Source organism: Vigna angularis, chromosome 4 (assembly GCF_016808095.1).
Source record: "Vigna angularis cultivar LongXiaoDou No.4 chromosome 4, ASM1680809v1, whole genome shotgun sequence".
NCBI lineage: Eukaryota > Viridiplantae > Streptophyta > Magnoliopsida > Fabales > Fabaceae > Vigna > Vigna angularis.
Genome location: NC_068973.1, coordinates 8,981,210 through 9,008,787, shown reverse-complemented (window position 1 = coordinate 9,008,787; position 27,578 = coordinate 8,981,210). Strand labels below are relative to the sequence as shown.

The window sequence follows — 27,578 nt, the reverse complement described above, 5'->3', positions numbered from 1 at the left end:
CTTTATTGGATGCAAGATTCTGTGTAGTCTAATGAAAGTCTATAGTAATTTGGTTTAACTAAGAAAGGTTAAAGTGTAATTTATAATTTCATTTGATGAGTCAAAATAAGTCTTTTTTTTTTATATATTTCCATGTTTGGATATTTCCACTTATGAGATAATCACTTTTACGTATTTCATACAAGTTTCTCTCATAAAAGTGTTATTTCTTTAAATCCTAAAGTTCTCCTAGAACATTCTCATACTAAAAATTTGAATTTAGTTTATTTTATGGATTAAATATGTTTTCAGTGAAAATTGAAAATAATTATTTTTTACAATTTTAAAAATATCAATCATTTTAACTAAATTTATTACATTTTATTATATTTATTTAATATTTCAAACATGTATTTAATTAACAAGTGAAAATGTTATCGAAAAAAAACATAAAATAAATTTAATAAAATTTATTTAAAAAATTTAAATCTTTATAAGATTAAATTGATTCAAAGTCACTGGTTATAATTTTTCTAAAATTAAAAAAATTTAAAATATATTTAATCATTATTTTATAAAATTTGTTAGATATATGACATTAGACAAATCTTCATTTGTCTAAACATTTGGATTTGTCAGAGAAAATCTTCATTAAGATACGTGAGTGAGAGAACATTTAAGATAAGATTCTATATTATAATGTCTTCTTTTTAAAGTATAAATAGAAATTATTGAAATAATTTAATAATAATATTTTATTGAAAGAATAATGTTATTACAATTTAAAAATGTTATAAGTGAAACAAAGAAGATAAATTCAAGATTAAACGTCACAAGTGGATTCAAAGTGAAAATAATATAAATAAATTTTGTTAGATAATTATAACTATAATCTTTATCTAATATTCTTTTATAAATTGTAATATAAAAACTTTCCTTAAATCTTGGATCTTGGTTCTACATTTAACAATTTGAGTTAGTTCCATGCAAATTTCCACAACTTTTGTAGGATATTTTCGAATTACCAATGTAATTCTTAATTCCTATTTTTCTATTAACAATTATATAAACTACGATAACAACAATGACTTAAGCTACATAAACACAAGTTGCAATAATAAAAAGAATTTTTTCACAAAAAATAAGAGAAGTTGAAAATTCAAAGATAGTAAGAAAAAGAAATTAAAGAAACACTTACTAGACACTTATAACGGAATAAATATACAAAGAAATCTTATTAACAACAAATGTGTCGACTTCACAAATAAATACAACAATATTATATTTTGTATACCCAAAATATATATTATTGGAAGGAAATTAAGTTGTTGAGATTAATTTTCTTTCAACAACTCTTTTTAGTGATAAAATATTATATTCAAATAATAATAATAATAAAAAATGTAAATAAAAATTTAGAATAGATTAATAATGCATTTAATTATATAATAAATATATGTAAACATAAATAGAATTTTAGAATACAATTTAGAATAAGACAATAATACGTTTAATTAAATTAAATAATATATGAAATGATATGAGTATGAAGATTACAGTTCCCTTGGTAACATACTTCAATTCAAAATTTAAATGCCCGAAGGAAACATTTCTCCCAATTCCAGCAGGGCGTGAATGTACGCGCCAGAGTGGCACGTGCTTAGTTCAAAACTGAAAACTGCACTCCTCGGTTCAATTCAAATGAAATCAAATCAAATCACATCAAACTTCATTCATTCTGCTGCAAATGGAGCTCACCGAAGAACAACAACGGCAAGTTGAAGCGAACCGTGCAGCGGCGATCGCAAAACGCAAAGCGTTCTTAGAATCCAGAGCGCAACGAGAAGAACAATCTCATGGTGAAGGAGAAAAGACTACGAACCCCAACCCATGGCATCTTTTCAAGTGCCAAAAGTTCCCTAAACCTCAACCCCCGAAGTTCCTCGCCAGACTCGAAATATGCTCCGCCGATTCCTTCTCCATCACACCCATTCAGCTTCCTCCATTCCCCTTCCCCGGTCACCAGCATTGCCTCTCCACTCTAAACTCCATTCTCTCACATGTACTTCACTTCTCTCACTCTCATTTTTAGCCATCACACACCACTCTTCTATTTTTTTATTTACCCTAATTTCGTTTTTCGTTTCTCAGGTGATGCTTTCGCACTTCACGCAGACCACCGGAGGGGTGGAGGTATGCGTGTTCAAGCTCACTGAGTACCACGCTGTGGTCAGACAGTTGAAGGTGGAGGTGGAGGCGCTTCAGGTGGAGGAGATCCCCTGGGCGACGTTCAACGTGGTGGAGCGTCTCTCGCTTTCGGTAGCTGCTGGGCGGTGGACGCCGGTGCGGCCGGAGCACTTGGCCGACGAGGAGGTAGAGCGCCTGATCGCGAAACTCCCAAGGACTCTCCTGGACGTGTTGCTCCCTTTCCAGCATGACGGACTGCGGTTCGCGTTGAGAAGAGGCGCTCGGTGTCTCATTGCCGATGATATGGGCCTCGGGAAAACACTCCAGGTAACGTTCATTGTTGTGATGATTTGTATTTGGCTGGATTGTGTAAATGTGATTATAAATTTCTGACGTGATTGTTTGGATGATGGTTTTTTTTTTTTGTTTTGTATTAGGCTATTGCTATTGCGGGGTGTTTTCTGGATGAAGGTTCCATACTCGTGGTTTGTCCTGCTGTGTTGCGGTTCACGTGGGCGGAGGAATTGGAGCGCTGGCTTCCTATCTGTTTGCCGGCTGATATACATCTCGGTAATGTTTTGCTTTTTAAGAAAGGTTGTGGTATTTGTTAATGACCAATATTGGGGTTGGTCTCAATTGACACTTGAAACCGTGAGCGTGTTGTTCTTGAAAAAAATGTAGAGTGCTTGCGATGACAGTACAGTTCACGTGTTTGAGATTATGTTAATGGAATTCTTTGGATGCATAGATGATTCTACTGAAGATGGTTTGGTATTGGGATATTTGAACAGTAAAAGAAAAAGATGGTTTTGGATATGGTGCCTGGACTAGATGGAAAGATTGGTTAAATGAATCAGCCATGCTTTATAAATATATGGTTTGAGAACTCTACTGTGGAGATAACTTTGTGTGGATGGGTGTTTTGTTGATTACGTGGTTAGTTAAGAGTGGTTTGTAGTTATGCGCAGACGATGATGAGTTGATAATCTAGTAGGGTGTTTTTTGGTGTTGGCACGTGCCACATTAACTACTTAGAAGATTTGGAGCTAAGCTGATTTCATGATTAGATTCAGGAATAATGAACATAGGTTTTTAGAAGAACGTTTGGTGTTATGTGGTCATGGAAGTAAGTCCAACTGTTCAGCGCTTTACAACTTGGTGTGATTGCTTGGTGCATTTAAGGCTACGATTTTCTGAAACATAAATGAAGCATGGGTTTGCATTAGTAAGTCGCCAATTAACCAAGCTTATTGCAGAAAGAAAGGGAGAGGGAAGGGGGATTAGTTCCTCATGTGATCAGTGCATTTACTGTGATCACTGAAAGCAATGAGTAAAAGTACAACTAACTGTATACATGGCATGAAGCATGGTAATGGGAATGCACATAGGACTATTCAGTTGGTTTGAAGAGGGGAGAAACCGGGAGGAGGGGAAAGAAAGAGAGAGAAGAAGCAGGAAAGATCTGAGTAAATGGAATTGCAGGAATAGGCCATGGCTCTCAATGGCTTTGGATAATCTGTATTTATTTTACAATTCTGCTGCTATTTTCTCTGCAGTTATGTTTTCCTGATACTAACATTCCACTGATACTTGTAGCAGAAGTGAGTTGTACACTATATGTACCATTTTCAGTAGAGAGCTGGTCCCTATTTTCTATCTTTTCACCATGCTAGTTCTCTCAGTAGTACAACCTTCTACTACTACTAGGCCAACAAATAAGATCTGTTACTATTTGCTGAGCTCTGGCTGTGATAAAAGGACTTGTTGTCCACCTCTGTACTCTTCTCCTTGTGGATTTCTCTACGGCCAGTCCCAAGTGCCAATAAAGGAGGAGAGTTGTATTAAGCCCTTGACAACCAATGTAAAGCTTGTTGAAACCTTAAAAACAATTTTCTTATAAATGAGACAACAAAAAGTCAGTGCAATCCACATGAATATTCACATATTCAATTTTGCATTTGTGTACACATTAAGTTGATTTGTTGTATTGTGACTGTTTAACAGTAATCCAATTTGGTACAGATTTCAAAGCCAGCATGATGTGAAACATTAGGAAAGATAAGCTTAAATTAAAAATAAAATGACAATATGATCTGGAAAATATAATTTTTCTCGCAGGGCCTCATTATGCCCTTTCCATTAATAACTTACATGACAGCCATGACAAACTGGTAGTTATCAGAATGACGAGTCTGTCCAGCAATTCACTTTAGTCTGCTGTATATTCAGTTAAAGGGTGTCTGGGTAATTTATTTTCAATACTACAGTAAAGCTGTTGGTGAGCACTAATATAGATTTGACTTCTAATAATTTGAAATATTGCCTATTAATTTCCTTTTTCATTGCATGCCCATTTTTGTTCATGATTCTGTTACAAAATTGATAATTTCTTGTGCTAGCTTGTTGACATTTAGATGTTTCTTCAAATTCAGTTTTTGGCCATCAAGACAACCCTATATATTTAACAAGAAAACCTAGAGTTGTGGTTATTTCTTATACCATGCTTCATCGTCTAAGAAAGAACATGCTTGAACTTCAATGGGCTCTTTTGATTGTTGATGAATCACATCAAGTGCGATGTACGAAGAAAACAGAACCAGGAGAGGTATGCAATGTTTCCATTGTGTTTCTTGTTTGTAAAATTTAAAACACCAAAAAGAAGCTACTTAAAGAGAAAAAGTGTAAGATATCTTTTGAATCTCACTGTTTTTTCATGTTCATATATTTATAAGGATTGCTTACAAAATAAGCTTAAGAAAGGAGAAAAAATGAAACCCCTAGGATGCTAGGTTGCGAGTAGATAGAACAAGAAACAACTTTTTGTTCAGAAAATAATATAAACTATTCCAAGGTTATCAAATTCGAGAGTTTGCATAAACTCGTGAGAGTTGAGTAAACTCGACTCGTAAACTCGTAAGAGTTTACTTCAGATGAAAAAAAATTATATAAATAAGTCTACAAAATTATATAACTTTAAATAAATAAAATCTATAGTTATATGGGGTTCATAAAAATAAATATTGTAAAACATAAATACTTGGATTATTGTCATTAATTTTGATGCATTTCATTAAATATATAACTTTCAAGCTCGCAGAATCGCTCCAAACTCACGATTCTACACGATCCTACCGATTTCACAGTCGATTCTACCGAGTTTATGCAGAAAACGAGTTTACTTTCGAGTTAACTCGGAAGCCATGTCTGAGAACGTAAACTCGAGTTTACGAGTTAACTCTAGAGTTTGATAACCATGAACTATTCTATTCTAACACCCCTTTCAAGTTGGAGCATAGAGATTATATGGTCCAATATAAATTGAATCGGAGCTCCCATTGATTTTGTTAGAATGTTTGCAAGTTGATCATTGGAGACAACAAACTCAGTACAAATTTCCTTGGACAACTTTTCTCTACCAAAATCACACTCATGTGTTTTGTCATCTTATGAAACACAAGGTTGGAAGCAATGTGAAGAGTTGCTTGTTTATCATATTACATTCTCATTGGTTGAATTTCACTAAACTTCTCATTGTTTATCTTCATATAGTAGACCTTGTCCTAGAATGTGAGGTATTTGAAAATGTGAAAAACAACATTCAAATAATCAATGCAAGGAATTTACAAAAATTGACTCACCACACCAAATGCAAAAGGTAGGTCAGGCCTAGTAATAGTAAGATAAATAAGTTTTTTTCGTAAGTCTTCTTCATATCTTTGGATCTGAGAAGGGCTCACTTTGTTCCGCCATTAATTTCTATTTTGGATCCACATGACTATCCATCGATTTATAATCAATCATTCCCGTTTCTTTCTAGATATTCAATGCATATTTTAAACGTGTATTTCTGTTGAGCAATTAAAAGACCCTCTTTTGATTGAATCACTTCAATGCCTAAAGAAGTATTTGAGACACCCAACATCTTTGGTTTGAAAAAAGTGGTTGCTCAAATGTTGCTTTAGACTACTAGTTTTTGGTGACATCATTTCCTGTAATAATTATATCATCAACTGATAGGTACTAGAAAAAAGAAAGCACAATACAACTGAATAATCTCTGTATTAGTAATGAAATCAGGACTGTATCAGAATGATATCAGTGTCTGAATCAGGAAAGAAATACATAACAGTAAGCAAAGTAGAAAGTATCTCTAGACAATTAGAGAGTGCCTAGTCTCTCCCAAATCCCAGCCAATTCCAGCCTATTCTCCCCCACTATCTTCCCATGCTTTATACCCATACAACAAAATCACTGCTTTCCTACCGTGCCAGCTCAGCAGTTTGTTACATGGAAGGACTCTTCTCATTCTCTATCATGCCATTTTGATCCCCTACTTTGTCATTCATTCTCTGTTTAATATACACCTTAGATATTTTGGGTTTGGGCCTAACTATTTTCGAGTTCCTATCATCAACATACTCAGTTAGGTTAACACATTTTCTAAGAGATGTATGACAGTAAAAGACTAAATGATCTACTTCATTGCGTTTCAGTCCAAAGATTTGAACAGTATAACTAAACTTTTCTAACCAAACGCCAGAAGATTGTTTTAGTCCAAAGATTTTAACAATATAACTAAACTTTTCTAACCAAACACCTGAAGATTGCTTGAGACTGTAGAGGGATTGTTCCAGGCTTCTTCAATAATCTTCCCTCTGTCAGGATGTTTAATCCACATTAAAAGAAATTTAAATGAGGAAAAAAGATTTAATCCCTCTGTATTTTTTTGTTCAAAACATCTATTTTCCGTTGCCTTTGTGTGCATGAGTGTTTTGGTGGAAACTACTACTGTGGTACTCCTAAGATAGAGGCTTCTTGGTTCCCGTAAATGATGATCACATTATAATTGTTGTAGCTACAATTACTAGCACTGTTATCTCTCTTTTGCCCTGGATTATGAATTTGCATTTACAATGTATTGTAGTTTGTAGCAGTGCTGTATGAATTTGGTTTGAGGGAGGAGATTTATATTAGTGGGATAAGAAGATCTGATTGGGGTTTGGTAATCAAATAACCATATTTTAACATCTGAGAGTACGAAATCAAACATGTGAACTTCATTTTCATTTTGAAGAACTGCTTTCAGAAGGCAGATTTTCATATTGTTAATATCTGCCTTGTAATTGTAATTTAGTGTTATCTTTTCTCTCTGTATCTCCTATTTAGCTAAAGTCTGAAAGTTATATTTTGTCATCTATCTTTTGTTTGAACAGATACAGGCTGTTCTTGATGTGGCTTCAAAAGTCAATCGTATAATTCTGCTATCAGGGACACCTTCTCTGTCAAGGTTGTGGCATAATCACAGCAAGCCAGTTGCATTTATTTTCAAGTTGGAGTGAAAATGAAAAATCTTATTTAATATTTTGCTTTTTACTCTATATTTAAGTTTATGTTCTGTGTCCACTGTTCTTGTTTTTATTATTTTAACAATTAATAATTCTTACATGTTATGGTGCCTCTCTTCCTAGGTGCTCATAGACCGTACGACATATATAACCAGATAAATATGCTATGGCAAGTATATTCATATTGAATGTTTTTGTATTTAAAATTTTCTATCTGCAAAGACTCTGAATGCAATTTTCTGCAAAATGCTTCTATTTACAGGCCTGGTTTGCTGGGGAAGACTAAATACGAATTTGCAAAAACTTATTGCGATTTAAAATATATCAAAGGCAATCAAGGAAAATATTTTGCGGTAATCCTGTTATAAAATCATTTCATTTATCTCTATGAATGTGTACTTTGAGAACATCTGTATTTAGATATTTTGATATCATTATAATTATCTTCTTGCTGCTAAGATGTTATCTCTTACAGCAGAAGATCATCATTACCTTTTGTATGATGTATTTCAGGATGATTACTTTTGTTATTCCTTTAACTTGGTTGGTAAAATATATTTAAATATGGTTGCAGTTGGCGAATGAAAATGTTATAAAATTATTAGAAAAAAAGGGCTAATTCAAAGGTTATAGAATTCTTAGATTCTGTTTTAGCCTCTTGGAGGTTTTGTTTAATACCTGATCTTTTACATAAAGATTTTCATCTTTTTAATCTTTAGTTACGTATGATTAGGGAAAAAAATGATGGAATTTATATATTTCGCTTTCATATTTCTTTTTGGGTTGTAATTCACTGTTATGAAATTGACAGAATGGTGGGATTATGCTGCAGGATTATTCAAAGGGTGTGCGCTTGGAAGAGTTAAATGTGTTACTGAAGCAAACTGTTATGGTAGGATCTCCTCCCATATTAATCATCTGATCAGTACTTCAATATTTTTTTTGTTTTTATTTTAATTACTGACATTAATTACATTCGTTGCGTTCTTCTTTTTTGACATCTGCTCTTCAAATGACCAGCCTGGCATTTCGAAGCTATGAGAGCAGTTTGGCTGTGAAATTTGTACTGCTAAATTAGACTCTGATGAATGGGATCTAATTTTGTTTTCGTCTTGTTTATCCAATCTCACCTTGGAGGATAAGGTTTGATTGTTGCTTTAATTTGATGATTTGGTTATTACATATAGGTTTATATCCTTTAAGTACATCAAACAATACCAAGGAAACATTGTTGTTTTGTAAATAATTGTATTTTGGCTTCACAATAGTATTTATTGAGTTCTCACTAGCTACTGCTTATTGAGTGATTTTTTATTTTAAATCTTCATTTGGTTACGGAGTGCCACATTTTAATTTTGAATACTTAAAATTGGTTTTTATTTAATCATGTCTGTTTTGTTTTCTCCGTGATTGCAAAGAACATGGTTATATGAAGTTGTCCATTGTAGATAAGGCGTCTGAAGGAACATGTGATGCTACAGTTACCTCCTAAACGTCGGCAAATTATAAGACTGTTGATAAAGAGATCGGATATTGTTGCTGCTAAAACTGCAATTGGGGTATTAAGTATTGATGCAACTGAAAGGGAAAGTGAAGAAATAGCTTTGGAAAATTTGGATGAAACTGATGGTATTGTTAAGAAATCTTTAACTCTACTGCAGTGCAATGTTGATTTGTGAGTCATCTATTGTGTCACATGATAGACTTTAAGTTCATTGGTTTACTAGATTGGGAGGAAATTGCATTAAAAGAATACAGCTTTGGAAATTAGTACTTCATAAAAGTGAATTTGATGCCTACCACATTAATAGCCGAATTCTAGTTGAAAACCTAGACGATTTAAAATTTGCTTACGGTGCCAAAAAGGCATATAATACCGATGGTCACAAGAATATCCAATAAGACCCAAAAAAGTGTTAAAAAAAGTCCAATTGTTACCTGTGTTATTTATCGATACCAACCTACATTTGAACTATGCAAAAAATTGAAAATTAATTAAAATTTCATGTTCTTGTCAAACTGCGTTTTGTCAATACACCGTGTCAAAAATGTTGTTTGGTTGTTATTTTTTTGTGCTTTTCAAAGAAAATGGCCATGCTAATTTCTAATGTATAAAAATTATAATTCTATTTCTGTATGTTTGTGTGTCTGTAATGCAAAAGATTGTTATATAAGTTTCTTCTTTCATCTCTCTACCTGTTGCCAGGCAAGCTTTCTTATCAGGAACTTGGAATTGCAAAGCTTTCTGGTTTTCGTGAATGGCTTGCCCTCCATCCAATAGTTGCAGGATCAGAGAATGCTTCAAAAATGATAATTTTTGCTCATCACCACAAAGTTCTTGATGGAGTACAGGTTTGGAAACTACTGCTTCTTGTAATCCCTTTAGCAGTTATATAAAATTGTAGAGTGATGTCAGTGACTCAATGTTTTTCCTTTTTGCATTTCTCTTTTGCTTTTTGCTGACTATCATAGTTTAGCTTTTGTTGGATTTGGTCCAACTTATTTTAGGCTTTTCTTCATAAAAAAAATAGTTTGGCCAAACACATTTCTAAAAGGTTCTTGAAAATTAAGCAACTTACTTCTATAAAAGAAAAATTAAAGTAGTCTGTTTGAAAAAAATGGGAGAGGCAGCTTGTAGGAGTCAAATGAAATGATAATTGTCAAACAGATTCTACTTTATTTTAAAGATAGTTTTTTGAACTTTAACTTTGTTGAATATAGTGAAGAAGATTAGGAGAAATCTCCCTTATGTGTTTAGCATACACATAGGGTAGTTTATTTATAATGTAAGATAAGGGTTAAACCCTAAATACAGAATGGGCTAAGCCCAATTAACAGAAACACACACCTTAACATCTAACAAACTTTGAAGGAACTTTTAAAGCAAATATTGCCCTAATAAATCATGCTCCTGGACTACGTTCATGAAGTAAATAAGAGGTACATTTTACTTTTGGAATCACCTTGACTAGTAGTAATCCTGTGTAGTGGCTGGAGCATGATGTTCTCCTGCTGTCTTCATTTATTTGATTGGCTATCAGAATTTTTGTTTTAAGTTGGCCTCTTGTGATTTGATGACTATTATGAAAAACAAACATTTATATCTATCTTTTTTATGTGAATTTTATCTTTCTAAACTATTCAGGAGTTTGTGTGTGAGAAAGGTATAAGTTTTGTGCGAATTGATGGAAATACTCTTGCCAGAGATAGGCAATCAGCAGTAATCTCATTTAGGTCGTCACCAGAGGTATTGCAACCATTGCCTTTTCTTCTCAAGTTATTGTGAAAAATATCGGTTTATTTATTTTGTTTGCCTATTTAAGATATTTTCTATGTTTATGTTATTTTGTTTGAAATTATAACTTGTTTTACTTTCCATTTCTCATGTTGCACTATTAACAACTTTGAAGTTGTGTTTTCTGACAATCAGACTCAGTTTTATTATCATTGTTCTACTGTTCTATTTTTTAAATTAATGTTTTTTTTAATCTTGTTGGGGGCATGCATTGATACTTGGCAATTTTTTTAAGCAAATTAAGTCATTATATCAAGTCTCTTGCTCCACTCATTGAAAAGACAATTTGTTGTGTATGCTAAAAGTAAGAACCATGTCATTCCTAACATCATCTGTCTTGAGCATTTCTGTCAACATCAAACTCCCTTTACTACCGTATTTATGCACTTATATGCAACATTTGTTCTGAATTCCAGGTTACTGATTCATGGGTTTCATTCTTCATTTAAGTTTACTGACTTATGTGTTGCATTTTTATTGAAGGTTAAAATTGCAATAATAGGTATTCTAGCAGCAGGTTTTGGACTTGATTTCTCAACAGCACAAGATGTGGTGTTCTTGGAGCTACCACAAAGCCCAACTCTAATGTTCCAGGTTCTGTTTGGAATACCAATTCATTGATTAATTTGTATTTATAACTATCGTTGGGTTGTTGAATTTGTATCATATGCTACTGACTTGTGTTTTCTGCTGTGACATTGATTTGGTTTGTGTCAAACCTGTGTTCCTATGTCAATACAACTGATTTATTTATATTGAGAAAATGAAATCAATTCAATAAATAGAGGAGATTTGGTATGATACCTGAATAACTGTCACTAGTAATACCAATATGATCTTAATATTTCTAATTATAAAGATATGATCCTTATTTTTTTATTTACAAAACTCTACCAAAAGTTGGAGCATATAATGTGTTCAGCTTGCTAAACATTTTATTGTTCCTTGATCCTTTTAAGGAGTTGGTGAATATGTCTGTTAGCACTATAGTTGACAAATGTGGTGGTGATATCTTTAGGTTCCAAGTTTTCTTTTATGATTTTTTAAGGTACACATCTGGTTCTTTCATGAATGACAAGATCAGAGGCAGTGTGTAATGCTTGATAGCTTGTTGCATATATGGTGCTGTTGTTAGTAGGATATTCAATGTACTACTAAAAGCTGTTAGAATGTGAAAGATCTTTTTGTAATTATTTCTTTAGAGTTAGAGTTCTTAATATATAGATACTGCTGTACTATTTCAGGTTAATCAATTTGAATAAATATCTTCTTTCTTTCATATTAATCCTTTGAAGTGGTGCATTTGGGAATTTTCATGAAATTTAAGTTTTTTGAGAAATTAGTTTAGCCATATCAGCTCATAGGTGACTAAAGCCATTCATTGCCTTGTATTTTACTTCTACACTTGATCTTGTACAGTATTTTTTTTCTTGTTATTCAAAGATATTAAAGTATTCCTAACAAGAACACAACATCTTGAAATAGAGTGTCTATCACTACGTGAGGTTGCCCCGTTCGCATAAATGTGCTAAACCATTTATGTATTACCCTCATCTTCATACATATGGCCTTTCCCAAGAATATTTCTTAGGATTTGTACAATTGCATCCCAATGATTTTGACAAGGAGAGTTCAAGAATTCACTTATTGCATTCACTGCAAAGGCAATGTTAGGACGAGTCACAATGAGTTGATTTTGTTTACCAACTGATGGTTGACATCTCTATGGGACTGAAAACAACATTCCTTGGTCAGGTACAAGTTTGATACTCGGTTCATTGGTGCCGCCACAATAAGGCTGTGGCGAATCGGATTTTCATGACGGCCCATAGCGGCCGCTTTGTGCATATCGGCTGGTGAATGCGGAACGGCAATGGTGAAAAAAATCGGACTGGAGAAAGAAGAAGATGAAGAGAGACCAGCGGGATCAGAGGGAGAAGAAACTAGCAGCGGCGAGCAACATTCTTGGAGAAGAGAAACCTAAACTGCAAGGATATATTTATTTTTTTAGGGTTTAAAACGCATGGATTGGGTCAGGCCCAATAACATTTAATTTAACCTAATAGGCACACACGGACAACAAGGTAAAACAAGTTTAACCACATGGTAAAAAATATTTAAAACACATGGTAAAAAAGTAGACCAGGTTCAATAAAATTCAATTTAACCTAATAGACACACAACCACTCTCTCATTCCTCTTCAGCATCTCTTAACCCTTTATGTTACTGTCACACAGCCAATAACCAGGAAAGCTCAAGAACATCCCACAGAACACACTTATTTTGCATTATAATTATATTTCTGCCGTAACTCTATAGTTTTCGTTATAACTTTATAGAGGAATTTTGGGTATCTGATATTTTCCGTTGTCCAATATCGATAACACTGTTGTCAATTGACTTAGCTTTAACATTCCTGTTTCTTCTCAAATATCTAGAGCATATTTCCTTTGTGATATGACCAAACCAACCTTGGATTGAGCAACCTTACTACTAAGTAACATAGTTTGTCTTTCTTGTGGAACTATTAAGCAAACTATTGTTTTAGATGGAAAATATGCTCGTTGTACACTACCTTTGATTACAATGTCATTCCCATTTACAATAAGGAAGATGCATCCTTGCAAGGAATGATGGTGAAATCTTGAATGATCAATTTCACTTTGTAATATTCCAAACTGTTGGATGACGTTTTGAAAAATTCTGAACCATGAATGAGGTTCGTGCTTAAGGTCATAAAGGAACATGTGTAGGCGATACACCTTATTGGATGATTGCATATGTCTTCATTTGAAGAAACAAATGGAAGTTATGGAATAGACTCAAAGAAGGAAACATTAGTAGAATAAAAAGTATCAGTTAAGATCAGGAGAGAAACAACCTTTTTTTAGAACAGTGATATCCCAGGAAGACACATTTAGAAAGATCTAGGAGAAAGTTTTTCTCAACTCAATGAGGTTATGTGCAAAATAAAATGGAACCAAATGCATTGAGCAAATTGTATATAGGGGAATGTGGAAAAAATATTGAGTGAGGATAAAGGGAGAAAATTTGATATCCTTTAATGATACAAATATGATACTAGAATAAATATCACCAATAATACAAATATGATCACGATATTTTTAATTATGAAGAGATCCTCATTTCTGTAATTGTAACAGTTTGGAATAGTTTGCGTTAGTGGAGTGTCACTGGGAAACCCTAAATTAGAACTTGTTGGTTTAGCAAAGGGAATGAAATAGCCCTATTGGTGAATGGTACACAATAATGGAATTTTCTGAATTAGGTCAATAATATGTAGGGAATGTCTCCCAATCTTGTACTGCATGGTTGAATGGCAGTATTGTTGGGATAATGTTTTAGGTGTGTTTGTAGGCGATAGTTGGTAATATTTTATTGAAAAATTGGAACTAACTTACTGTAAGATGATAAATCTATAGAACTAATAGTTTGGCTTTCTTACAACTAATTGTGCAAAGTGTTACACTGTAAGTCTTTTCTACCATGCAACAGTTGCAGTTTATCTTAAGTAAATAATGTTAATATGTTTTGAAGGCTGAGGATAGAGCTCATCGTCGAGGACAAACAAATGCGGTTAATGTTTACATATTCTGTGCAAAGGTGACTAGGTTCTCATTTATTTTGACAGTTTGGGATTAGGGTTTGTTGTGATATGCCTAATATCTCTTACAAGCTGCATTTGTTGGTATACTCCTTCTGCAGGATACCTTGGATGAATCACATTGGAAAAATTTAAACAAAAGTTTGCAACGTGTTTCATGTACAACTGATGGAAAATATGATGCGAAGAAAGAGATAGAGGTACCATATTTCTAGTCTCTGTTAGTTTCGTATTGAAAAGCAATTGTATTTGCAGATTATCTTTACATTAGTAGGCTATTTTTAAATCTGAAATTAGCTCATTATGATTTGTGGGTCTACCATCTATTTCAAATTTTAAATGACTTATCATTAAAATATTTCGTGTATATAGATATCAATTGTTTTGCATTTAATATGTCCACATTTCTAACACTTCTTAATCCTCACACTTGGTCCTGGTGTACTATTTTTGCTCAAATATATGAAATTGAATACTGAGACAATATATGCAATAAATAAATGGATTGGAGGATGCCTGTGGGATGGATAAATGAATTCCCTTTCCTACTTGTGATGATCCTCTTTACAATTAATAACATTTCATAAGTTTCCTACTTCGTCCAATTGAATGACTTATTTTTTCACCGGTTGTCACTAAAGTTCTCCAACCTATTGGGATCTTTTTTTGCTTTCAAAACTGTATATTTCTTTGGTGTGAAAGTTTGCGTACTAATTTTATTATTCTGATAATCTTACAAGATACACTTCTATTTCCATTATTATGAAACTAAAGTGCTTGATATTTTGCTGTGTCATAATGTTTTTCCTCCCTTATATGACATCTGCTTCCTTTTGGGTGGTGGCAGGTTGAAGGTATTTCTTATTTAGGCTCATCTTTTAAAAGAGATAATAGTGAAGAGCAATCCACATGCAAAGATGCAGAAGGGGAAACACAATTGGATTTGCAACCTTCTGCGGTAAATTCAAATGATTCAGAAGCAAATGAAGATGATAAATCTGGGGAGGGAACTTCTTTTCTTAACAAGTCAATTCAGAGTTTTAATGTTTTGGTAATACACTGGTACTTGAACTTCAAATTGTTTTGTCTCACTTAAGCACATCATTTCATTGTCTTTGTTTATTCATTATTTTACTTGCTTTTTAAATTATTCTAACATGTTGCTAGAATAGGCTGATGGCGTCTCCTGCCAAGATTTAGGCACAGGTTTAGTTCTGGATGGAAATTGTGATGCTGATGTTTTTGAAGATGTGGAGAGATATCCTGGAAAGAGTTTAGAAGACGCACATCCAGTAATTGAGATGCAGTTTCATTTTCAACTTTCTAATGTACAGAATAACTACTTGAGTGTTTAATTGTCTTATTTTACAGTTGCAGGATATAAAAACTGTTTCAACAACAGAAGCAGATGATAACCAGTCTGCTCAGCTGGTTGAAGCCGAAAGTCATTGTTCTAATCAAATTGATTTTCTGCGATTTGAGGTGAATTTTATTTTAAAACTTGTTGGTTAAGTCCATTGTACAAGAAAATTGATATTTCTTTTAGTGATTTATTTGTTATTATAAAATTGTGTGCTGGAATATACCATTGATGCATGATTATATAAATTTATTGCAATCATTATATGTGATCAAAGGATATTGTTTCCCCTAAACACGACTCTTAAAAGATGGACTTTAAGTTTAGTTGAATTTTATAAAATCGGCTTGAAAGATAAGATTTGCACCCACTTATTTATTATACTTTTGTCATATTTGTAATTGCTGTAAGATCTCTAATACTCCATCATGCCAAAAACTGAACATCTTGAGTGTGAAATTAAATGTTTTTGGGTCATTCAATAGTGGGTGACATAATAGGCCCAACAAATCTTGTTGGGGTTGGGATAGGTTTTGATACATATTAGAATCTGAACTTTCAACTTAACTCAAAATTACAAAATTTATTTGTAAGATAACATTTATACCTACGTATGTTCTATAATTTGGTCATATAGGCGATGGTAGATGTTAGATAAATTGCATTTTATGTTAATTAAGGAAAACATGTCCTTATGTTAATTATGTTATTTTTACATATTCATTTGTATTTGGACTTAGCCCACGATCTCTTTATTATAAATACATTTATCCCATGTGTATTTTCTACACAAGGGAGATTAATCCTATATTTAGTTTTTCACTATATTCAACCGTAGATAATGATGACTATTAAGTTTTGCATCACTTGTGAGAAGAACATGACCTAATGCTCAAAAGAGAAATGTGATGATGGATGATAACAAATTCACTGGACATTTATAGGAGAGATCCATGCATTAAAGATACATATAAGTAATGATAAATCCTGTAGGCCAAATCAATGTTATCAAAACTTGGTTATGGTGGCACCATGGTAGAAATTGTTGGTGGTTTTGCAGTCTGCTGCCACAACATGGCGGTGACAAAGAGGTTTCTCATGGTGGCCCTTTTGCGTACCGGTTGGTGGGCATGGAACGGATATGCCGAAAAAGTCGGGGCAATGACATGGAGAAGAATTGTTAGATATATTATATCTTTTATCTTTTAGTTAGTTTGTTATTGTTTCTCATTTGTATTTTGGGTTTAGCCCATATTTCTTCTATTATAAATAGAGAACCCTATGTGTGTATTTAAAACAAGGGAGATTAATCCCAAATATAGTTTTTCACTATATTCAACATGGTATCAGAGCAGGTTCTCTGATCTTCTTCCGGGGTCTCTGCTGTCTGCCGGCGGCCGGCCGCCGGCAGCCCTTAAAATTTCAGTGGGCAGCCCTTTCTCTTCTTAAATTTGTGCCACAGTCAGCACCAGTGCAGCCAATCGCCTCTGCCGTCGACCATCGCCGCTATCCGCCGCCGCCGGCCGCCGTCACAGTTTCGACCGGTGACCAGCGGATCTGAAGCGTCTCCTCGAGCAACGACCAACCCTGCCGGAGTCAAGACCAGACTCATCTTCACGCGCCTCCACGCGCCGCCTGTCTTCAGCTGGTCTCGGGTCGCGTGTGCTGCCACGCGTTGCCTTGTCGCCGGCCACCGTCACAATTCCGACCGGTAACCAGTGGATCTGGATCGTCTCTTCAAGTGCGACCTAACCCTGGTGGTCGTCGTCTCTGTCTCGTTCGCATGCGCTGTCACGCGCCTCCTCTCTCCGGTAGATCTCGAACGCGTGTTCATCACGCGCCGTCTTCTCGGCGTCGGCATCAAACCGCGCTGTTGCCGGTCGTCTCGCCGGAGCTTCTTCTCTCTGTTCTGACCCTCCATAGCAACCATAGCTTCCATCTTCTTTGGTCTTCACAGAATCTCCATCTTCTTCCTTTCTCACTAGATTTGCCGCAGTCGGCACCGGCGCAGTCAACCGCCGCTGCAGTCGCTACCGCCTCAGACAGACGCAACTGCGTCAGTTCTTCTTGGGCTAGAGTTTAGCCCGATCTTCTTGTGATACACTGCTAAGTATCACCACTTGGGAGTTGTCCAGCAAAGAATTTTGGACCTCCAACATGTCTTTGGATCTTTGATGCCTTTGTTTCCGCATTGTAGCTTAATATTTTGTTTTGTTTTAGTGGTCCAGCAACTGTGATATTTCACATTTCCGCCGTTCACACTAAGGGGGAGTACGTTTCCAAGACACTGCAAGTCACATAAATATGGGTGTAGTCCCTGCAGTTTTGTAGATTTCAGCCACTACTGTTGATCCCATCACCCATCCATCATTGATGAGGATTTAGTGTAGTCCCTGCAGTTTTGTAGCTCTTAGCTTTCAGCTACTACTGTTGATCCCGTCACTCATCCATCACTGATTGGGAATCAGTCCTTGCAGTTTGTCATTGTCCACCACTGCTCTCCTTCATCCACTTTTGAAGTTGAAGTTTCACAAGCTGCTGTTAGTCCATCTATGTTTGTCTCACACTCTTGAAGACAAGTCATCTAGTTCAACACTGAGTTCATCTATTCCAAGCTTAGTTCATACAATTTGTATGCTCCAGCTTGAGGGGGAGTGTTAGATATATTATATCTTTTATCTTTTAGTTAGTTTGTTATTATTTCTCATTTGTATTTTGGGTTTAGCCCATATTTCTTCTATTATAAATAGAGAACCCTATGTGTGTATTTAACAGAAGGGAGATTAATCCCAAATATAGTTTTTCACTATATTCAACAAGAATGAAGGCACATAGTTACCAGAAAGCTGGCATCAAACGTGGCCCACCGTTAGCCACTTTAAACAAAATTTAACCTCAAACAAAATTTAATCTCAAACAAAATTTAACGCCGTTGCTTTTGGAGGACTAAAAATTATAGTTTCCTTTAGGAAAAAGGATCAAAGTGAAACAAAGTTTGGAAGAGGGACAAAACTCAAAAACGCTTGATACTTGAGGAATTAAAAACATATTTAACCTTATTTCTTTTGATTGTAATGTTTCTGCAGTACATATTATGGTTCCCTTTATAACTTTATAAAGGATTGTTGGGGTCTTTGATATTTCTTGTTATCCAATATTGATAACACTGGATTAGATAGGAAACTATGAATAAGTTAACTTATTTTGAATAAGTGTCACAGTTCAAACAATTGTCAAGAATGAAAAGGTCATGCTATTGATTAAATAGCACTTAGTAGAAGTGCATCACCCCGAAAACGGAGAGGTACATTATAGTGAAGGAGGAGGGTAAGTTGTTAGAACTAGGTGACTATTTTTCATACAACATTTTCTTGTGGTGTGTGGACACAAATTGTTTCTCTTAGAATGCGATGTAAGGCAGGTCCGAGTGAAGCTTGGAAGGCAAAATAATCATCAATAAAGGTGCAAAATAAAAATGTTTGAATAGCCTTTCAGGTTCTTGAAAGTATGTCACCTAGTTAGTTCCTAAAATTGTCGAAATAAAACTTAATATCCTCCTGTAAGATCTTTATTTTGGTATAGTCCCTTCCTTGTATGCATGGCGTTAAGTAACAAAGTTAGTTTGTTAGCATACTGAATGACATGTCAATTAACACCTATTGTGAAGACCAACATGAAATGCCACATGCAGTGCAATGCATTAGTAGATTTGCTATAATCTCATGTATTGCACTAGCGTCTACTCAACATCACATGCATTGCATGTGCTAACTTTTAGAATGTTTTTGTTAAAGGGTGAGTCTAAGCGCTGACAAAAAAACGGGTAGAGGCCAACCCATATCTTTGAAAGGCTCAACATGTGATGTCTTTCCCGCCTCCTAGAAAGCAGTGTCATGATCATATCACGTTATGCTTTCAAACTTTCAAGAGCCCTAAGAAAATTAACTGTCACTCAAACTTCCTATGCAGGTTAACTCCTTTTTCTCCCATGGCCCTGATTTCTCTCGCATTACCTTTTTCTCTGAAACTGTTTGGCAGGGAAGTAATGAGAGGGGTTGGAAAGTGTATTATAGGAAGAAATTTAAAAATAAAATTATTTAAGTAGCTAGTCGTTAGGGGGGTGAGACTTCATGAGAAAGTCTGTATAATTTTCTTGTGGGATGCTAGGAAATAAGGGTTTTAGTTGTGACAGGGAATGCCCTGTATGAAAGGAAAAACTGTTGAATAATACAGAAAAGGGATATTTTTCTATGTTTTCTTTATCTTGTTTTATCATTTCTTGAGAAGGCATTCTGAATGTTTATCAGAACACATAATTCTGTATCTAAAAAGATCAAGAATACAAAATATTTAAATAAAATAAAGGAGAAATAAGGAATATAATCTAAGTGTTAGCTATGCATATTTCTCTATTTACATAGTATCATATATTTAATAATAGGCTGTCATACCATCTGTACAGGAATTTAATCTACTATAATTTGTGTTTATTATAATCAGTCTATATATGAAATGGACTCTTGCATGTAGTTCGTGCACACATTTTTCAGCTTCTCCTGCACCTATTGCTATCTCTTTTAAACTTGTATTGGAAATAATATAGGAGCTTAAATTCTGGTTGTAGGGTAGGTTTATTGTGATTTCCTTGGTGTACTTTTTGTTAGAGTGTAATACAGACATTTTCAACTTTAGGTTATTTGCCACCCTTGGTGTTGTGTATAGAGGCTGAATTGAGCCGTTGATTATTATTTATGAATACCAATAACATTTTCTTGCTTTTAGGTGAGCCCTTACACCGGAAGGATCCACTTGTATACTTGCATTTTGGGTACCGATAAACGACCACAACCACTTTATGAAAATTTTCGACCAGAAGAACTTGAGTTGTTGAGTCCTGTTGCTCCTGATCAGAAACAGGTTCATGATGAAAAACAAAAAATAGAGTCTGTTAAGGACAACCCCTTTTATAGGCATGCTCTTCTAGCTTTTGCGGAAGAATGGAAGAACTTAAGGTCAATTGAACGCCGGAAATTAATTGGAAAACCGTTGCAACTCCCTTTGGCTGTTGAATTATGCTATTTGAGTGAAAGCAACGACTACAACAACAATGTAAGTATAGCGAATTTGACTATTTTTAGTGGATATGATTATTTTTCATGAAGTTAATCCATGCTTGCTGTAACACTCCAATTTTTCACTCACTAAAATCTATAATTAACACAAATTACATAATTAAAATAAAACTTTATTTCTCCCTTATTTGAAATCTCAATAAAAAATAAACATAAACATTGTTTTACAAACAACCTTTATTGAAAAGGAAAAACATAAGACTACAAGATTATCCCAAATATTTACCACTCTCTCTAGTGTTGTGTATCTTCTTCAACATCTGTACAATCATTTCTCCAGTATAAAATATGATCATTGTGGGTGTAAATCATAATCATCAAAATTGAAGGGTGAACTAACATATAAACATCAAAACCAACATACACATCAACCATAATAGCCACATGTCTCATAATGCTATACAATTACACTAATTGTTTCACACAACCACACCAAGCATGTTATAACTACAAATAATACAACCACTAGTAAACTCAATTGCAAGATTTGATTTACAACTCTCGCATGCAACTTACCAATATAGTTGTCACCTCCCATTACTCTCCTTGGAAGTCTCGACGAAACATACATAGTCACTTCACATTACTCTCCTTGAGAGTCTCCATAAAGTATGTATGTGTCACTTTCCATTACTCCACACCTTCGGTACAACTATATAGAGTTACCCTTCACCACCTTTTGCCAAGTCACTAAACACAAGCATACATTTATGTTTCCAACAAACACATATTGACATATCATCACAATCATTATAAATATCATTAACTCAACAATTTAGACTTATAAAATAATACATCATATACAAACAAGAAAAGAAAGAAAACAAGAAAAAAAGAGAATGTAAGCTCCCCATACCTCTTACTCTTCACTTCTTCCTTTAACCCCTTCTAAACTCAACCTTAAAAGCTTTCTCGCTATACCTTGTTCTCCCACATATTTATAAGCTTAATATTTTTTAGGGAAATACCAATGTTTTTTTCTCAGTTATTATTATATAACAATAGTATATAACAATATATAAGAGTATCTCATTATATCTAACAATATTTCTTAAGATATCTTTTAATTTCTAACAATATAACAATATCTAATAATATATTTTTCTAATTAAATAATTATTCACCAAATCTTATTTTATAGAAAATCTTTTAAAATAAAATAAATTCTTTAAATTATTCACCAGTTCTTTAAAATAAAATAAATCTTTAAATTCTTTTATAACAAATAAATTCTTTAAATTATTCACCATATTTGTACATTTTTCTAATTATTAAAATTTCTACTCACACTTGCTGGTATTAAGTTTTATATAATGTCACAGAACAAAAGTCTATGATTGACAGGGATTATTAAATGGTGGAAGTAAAAGGCGCAAGACACCCATAATAGAGGTTAGCTATCCATTACCTCCTGATGCAGTTTGGAAGAAGGTTTATCTGCGAAGTGGCCTCGGTAAGAGGGAAAGAGAATATACTCAAGGCTGGAGTGTGACAGATGAGCCACTCTGTAAACGTTGTCAAAAGCAGTGCATGTAAGTTCCATACCAATCATATATTGCTTTTATTTTTTATATCCGTGTTCAATATTTAGCAACTCTACTTTCAGGGGTAAGAATGCCAAGAGACCTGAATTTCTAGAAGATCTTTTTTGTAACCTTGTCTGCTATGAGGAGTATCGATTGAGAACTAGCAACCGTTTCCTCCGTGAGGTCAGAGCATGGATCATATTCATTTCAAATGAAGATTTCATTTACTAATTTTGCTTTTTAAGTTGAGTGTTTCACTCAAACAGTATTGTGTAATTTTGTCCTGTCCCTGAGCTAGCATTAAATATACTTGAGTTGAGATCTTCAGGAACTTTTCAAAATTGAACATGGTGTGTGCACAAACTGCCAATTAGACTGTCATAAGCTTGTTAAGGATACAAGACCTTTGTCATTGGAAAGGCGACGAGAATTTATACAGAAAATAGCACCAAATATTGCTAAGCGGAAAAACATGTAAGTATAAAGTATGAAAATGAAATACTTAAGGTTAATTCTCTTATGGTAGTAAACAGTATTACAGGCTTGTTAAAGGATTTGCTATACAGAAGATTGTTACTATACTTGCTTGTTAACCTTGACAGTATTCTAAAGTACGAGTTCACTATTTGCAGGTTTGAGAAGCTTGTCAATGAACCAACTGAAGGGAATGCATGGCATGCTGATCACATTGTTCCAGTATATCAAGGAGGAGGTAGAATTTATCTAAAAGTGTAATCCTACTTGCTTTTTAGGAAGATATATAATATCAATCCCTAGGAATGACCAATACATTGTACAATAACACTTATATTCAACATAAAGAGCGTTTGATTTAAATGAGATGTCTATTTTTTTTTCTCTAAGTTAGTTTTAGAGTTGAGATTGCAAAACATGACACAAGTGGTCTCATTTTCGAATAATAAAGTTATTGTGATTCATGCCCTTTGCCAATTAAGTAACTTTTACCATGTTCAAGTATGACAAACAAATTAGCACAACAATTTAAAGATCAAGCTAATTTCCTTAGACTAAATTATAAGGAAACTGTGGAATGCGCAAGAGAACATTATGATTTAAAAATGAAGATAAAGGAACTTGACCAATTCTTTGAGATGTAACTTTGCGTTCATTGGCTATAATACTAAGGTGGAGAATTTTTGGAGATGAGGTAAATGACAATGAAGAGCTATTTCCAAAAATAAGATAATAGGTACTGAGTCAAGTATCCATGAACCTTGACCTTCCAAAGATTGCGAAATAGAGTTGTTTGAAACACATCACGGTGAAGAAGATTGACATTGATGGTTGAGTTTTTTAGATTTAAGTCTCGAATACTCTTGGACTTAGACTTTCCTTTTACAGATTTAAACACGAATTCCTTGATTGCAAAATCTTGCAAGGAGTAGCGATTCTTTTGGGTGTTACCCATTCATCTACAATATGTCTAGGATTGTTCTTGGGTTGGGTTGGGTATGATTTTAGAAAACCCATCATTACCTAATCCTTTGAGCTTGCCTTTCTTTGGTCGCTCTTAGTTGCTCAACTGTTGCTTAGTGTTCATCGTGTAAATTGACTTGGATCATAATTTGAACTTTATTCAACATAGCAGATGGTCTAATAAGAGTGTTTGTTCTCAACGGTTGATCATGTGGAACTTGCATAAGTCAAGAAGCATTTAGTGAAGCTTCAACCTGTATAGAGATTAATGCTTCAGCTTCCTTCCTAAAGGCGTCCTCTTCGACTTTCTACTTAGCTTCCTCTTCTTCTTTCTTCTTAGCTTTATTTGCTTTCTTGTGAGCTTTCTCTTCTGCTTTCTTTCCTAGACTCTTCCAGCAAAGGGTGGATGATAGAAAAGGAGTCCATGGTAATGGCTTGTGAAGGCTTGAACCAACTTCCACAAGGTAAAACCTAGTTCTTGTAAGAATAGAGTTGTGGAATCGTCTTTTGAGAACATGTTCAAAGGCCTCACAAAGCTTAAACAATCAAAAAAACATCTCCCTATTCCAATGTGGAGAACATCCTTCTTGAAAACATAAGAAGATGAAGTCTCATCAGCATGTCTCCACAAGTTTTCTCTCCAACCATAAGCAGCTTTGTCTTTATTTGGGATTCAATATAATCCTATCTTCTCATTATAGACATAACTCCAATCCTAAAGATAGGCTTGGAGGAAGAAGCTTTGGATTTCTTTGGAGCATGTTGAGCAACTTTGGTTTGTTCGACTTTCTCTCATCAAGAGGTTGTACAACAGTCTATTAGAAGTCGTTAGAGGAAATGTGTAACGTTTTGTAGTGTTAAGTGGATTTTAAATCTAACTCAATCCCACGAAACCAACTTATAAGGTGCAGTTTGCACTCACTTATATACTATAAATTGGTCTTCTCACTTTGAGAAATAACAATTCCATTTATTGATTGTGCTTTCCCAATCCTTAAGAAATATCCGAGTTTGTCCTGTGAGATGTCATGGTGATCACTTTGCTTGTAAGCACAATATCATCAACATATAGTACTAGATAGATGCATCAAGCATTCACGTGACGGTAGAATACTGAATGATCTACCTCACTGTGAATCAAACCAAATTGTTGAACAATAATGTTAAATTTGTCAAACCAAGTCCTAGGAGATTGCATGAGGCCATATAAAGATTTGCAAAGATGACATACCAATCCAGAATATTCATCTGAGCATCAAAACCTAGAGGTTGTTCCATATAAATTTCTTTCTACCAATCCCTATTAAGAAAAGCATTTTTGACATCTAATCAAAAAAGAACCCAACAATAAAGGGTAGCCATGACTATGAATAGGCAAATAGAGGCCATCTTTCATACAACACTTTTGTTCGATTTTTTTTAGATGTGTCCATGTCTCTCCTTCCTTTCTATTTCCTCTTGATTCGGGTTATACTTTAGCTGGGTGTTTGAATTTGATATCTTAGTTAATTTTTTGTCATTCATCACAATTCCCTCTATTTTGGAGGAAAAATTTGATTTTACCTTTGATTTTAATTTCATACCTTATTTAATTATTTCTATAGGTGAATGCAAGCTAGAGAATATGCGTACTCTTTGTGTGGCCTGCCATTCTGATGTGACTGCCGCACAATGTTCTGAACGATCTAAAGCAAGAGTGAATGCGAAGAAAAAACTGAAAGAGTTAATGGGCAGTATCAAAATTGGTATGAAGTGTTCTGCTGTCACTAATATTAAGGTATTGTTTATATAATTAGACGATTTTAATTAATCCATTTAATATTACAATTTGTTGTAAATAGAATCTGTTGCTGTTGTTTGTGTTTTAGAATTAGGCTTATGGGAATGAATCTTACCTGATATTCAGGCCTAAATTAGTGTACAAAATTAATCTTGTCTTTGTATTTCTTATTCCCAATTGTATCAATTTTAAAATCAGTGAAAAAATTTACTTTTCTGCATGGTATCAGAGCTTGATCTGAATCATATTTAGTACCCTTGCTTACCAGCCTTCCTGAAAGCCACATCTCTTGAAACACTAAAATCCATAGATAGGACACCCAACCTTTAAAAATGGAAACTGGAGAACAATTTAGTCATGGCATGGCTTATCAACACCATGACAAATGAAATTAGGGGAAACTTAATGTACAATTACAAAAACGAATAGATGTGGGATGTAGTGAAGGAAACATGTTCCAATGTGGATAACATCTTTGAAAGTAAATGCATGCCGCAAAAGTTGTGACAGGATGAAGCTTGAGTTATCGAGTATTCCAACATGCTTGGTCGACATTGGTAGCAGCTGGATATATATGAAGAGGTCTAGTGGAACTATAGGCACTTAAAAAGAAGTACAAAGGATGGTGGGAAAAGATAGAAACTACAGTTTTTAGAAGTATTCACAGAAGGGAAGTGAGGATAGAACGAAGTAGGAGGAAAATCTTGTTGGCGAAATCTATTCCAGCCCCATCCTCTAATAGCTCAGCAATGGAAGTAAGGGGAAACCAAGCTCTTCCAACACACAATAAGTATTGTCCTCAGTGCAATCATTGCAAGAAAATTAGTCAAACCACGGACAGTTGTTGGGACATTCATGGGAAACCTCCGGATAAAAAATGGTTCCCAAACAAGAGTACAAAGGCAATGCAGCAGCCTGTAATCTGGAAAGGTAAACCTTGAACCATCTCTTTTCAGCAATGAACAAATGAGAGCTCCACAAAAGAATCCTCTAACAAATTCACATTAGAAAAGGTGGTACAAGCCAAGAAAGATAATATCTTGCATGCTTTAAATACTAGCAAAGGAAAATAAAAATCATGGATCATAAACTTAGGAACAATTTATATTATTTTCTAAGGAACTTTTTAAAAGTTGGTTTGTGTTATACTCACTCTATTCTTTGTTCTAGGGGTGAACTCTGTTTTATTTATTTTCTCTCTCTCCCTTTGTTGCAAGATACACATCTCTATAAATATGAATATTAATATTAATTTAAAGAGATCTAAGGTGAGATTTCTTAATTTGGAGTCAAAGCTGATTGAGCATATCAAGAAAAGTGGAATGTCATTTTTTCCGGTTAGCCATTGTCATTTTGTCTCGCGCTAGTACTGGATTTGAAGCACCTCGCTGAGCGACACCAAACCTGACATGATGCAAAGGTTGTTTCCTCCTCACACACAACTTCTTTTCATGGCTTACCTTAGCAAATGATGTCCACCTTCCCACCACTAGAGCGACATCATGTTGGTTTGACTTGACAGAGCGATTATAGCGAAATGGTTAGTGTGGGATAACAAACCAAGAGGGGGGGTGAATTGGTCTTTAATAAAAACGTGTGCCTTTTAAAATTTTTAAAATTTTTACTCAATTAAACTTACTAAGCAAATAACAATAACAAATAAAGAGAGTAAGGTTGAGAGAAATTTCCACAGATGATTTTATCCTGGTTCGGATCTTACCAATCCTACGTCCAGTCGCCTATCTCAAAACAAGATAAACAGTTCACTAATCACAAAACAATTACAAACTACAATCACACAGATACAATTTGTAATAGTTAGAAAACACCTCTCTTGAAGCCACAAGAGATGAACCTACACCTCCTTTGAGTCTTCACAAAGGATGAAACACTTCCTTTGAATACTTCACG

General features: G+C 34.3%; 1 protein-coding gene across 2 annotated transcripts in view; it reads left to right on the top strand.

Moving 5' to 3' along the window:
- Nucleotides 1-1,592: 1,592 nt before the first annotated feature.
- The window catches only part of LOC108344510 (uncharacterized), a 30,161-nt gene continuing 4,175 nt past the window's right edge, over nucleotides 1,593-27,578 (top strand). Inside the window, exons 1-23 of one of the 2 annotated variants that reach the window (XM_052877194.1) lie at nucleotides 1,597-2,041; nucleotides 2,131-2,493; nucleotides 2,604-2,736; nucleotides 4,599-4,771; nucleotides 7,380-7,453; nucleotides 7,645-7,680; nucleotides 7,774-7,864; nucleotides 8,344-8,403; nucleotides 8,960-9,140; nucleotides 9,718-9,863; nucleotides 10,657-10,758; nucleotides 11,290-11,400; nucleotides 14,366-14,431; nucleotides 14,534-14,632; nucleotides 15,280-15,483; nucleotides 15,605-15,724; nucleotides 15,804-15,914; nucleotides 20,575-20,901; nucleotides 22,269-22,456; nucleotides 22,531-22,633; nucleotides 22,779-22,924; nucleotides 23,083-23,162; nucleotides 25,492-25,664. In XM_052877194.1, coding sequence (XP_052733154.1) covers nucleotides 1,727-2,041; nucleotides 2,131-2,493; nucleotides 2,604-2,736; nucleotides 4,599-4,771; nucleotides 7,380-7,453; nucleotides 7,645-7,680; nucleotides 7,774-7,864; nucleotides 8,344-8,403; nucleotides 8,960-9,140; nucleotides 9,718-9,863; nucleotides 10,657-10,758; nucleotides 11,290-11,400; nucleotides 14,366-14,431; nucleotides 14,534-14,632; nucleotides 15,280-15,483; nucleotides 15,605-15,724; nucleotides 15,804-15,914; nucleotides 20,575-20,901; nucleotides 22,269-22,456; nucleotides 22,531-22,633; nucleotides 22,779-22,924; nucleotides 23,083-23,162; nucleotides 25,492-25,664 — 3,402 coding nt within the window. In that variant the 5' untranslated portion in view covers nucleotides 1,597-1,726. Of the gene's footprint in view, nucleotides 2,042-2,130; nucleotides 2,494-2,603; nucleotides 2,737-4,598; nucleotides 4,772-7,379; nucleotides 7,454-7,644; nucleotides 7,681-7,773; nucleotides 7,865-8,343; nucleotides 8,404-8,959; nucleotides 9,141-9,717; nucleotides 9,864-10,656; nucleotides 10,759-11,289; nucleotides 11,401-14,365; nucleotides 14,432-14,533; nucleotides 14,633-15,279; nucleotides 15,484-15,604; nucleotides 15,725-15,803; nucleotides 15,915-20,574; nucleotides 20,902-22,268; nucleotides 22,457-22,530; nucleotides 22,634-22,778; nucleotides 22,925-23,082; nucleotides 23,163-25,491; nucleotides 25,665-27,578 lie in introns of those variants that run through there. The other variant, XR_008248646.1, reaches the window with a different exon arrangement.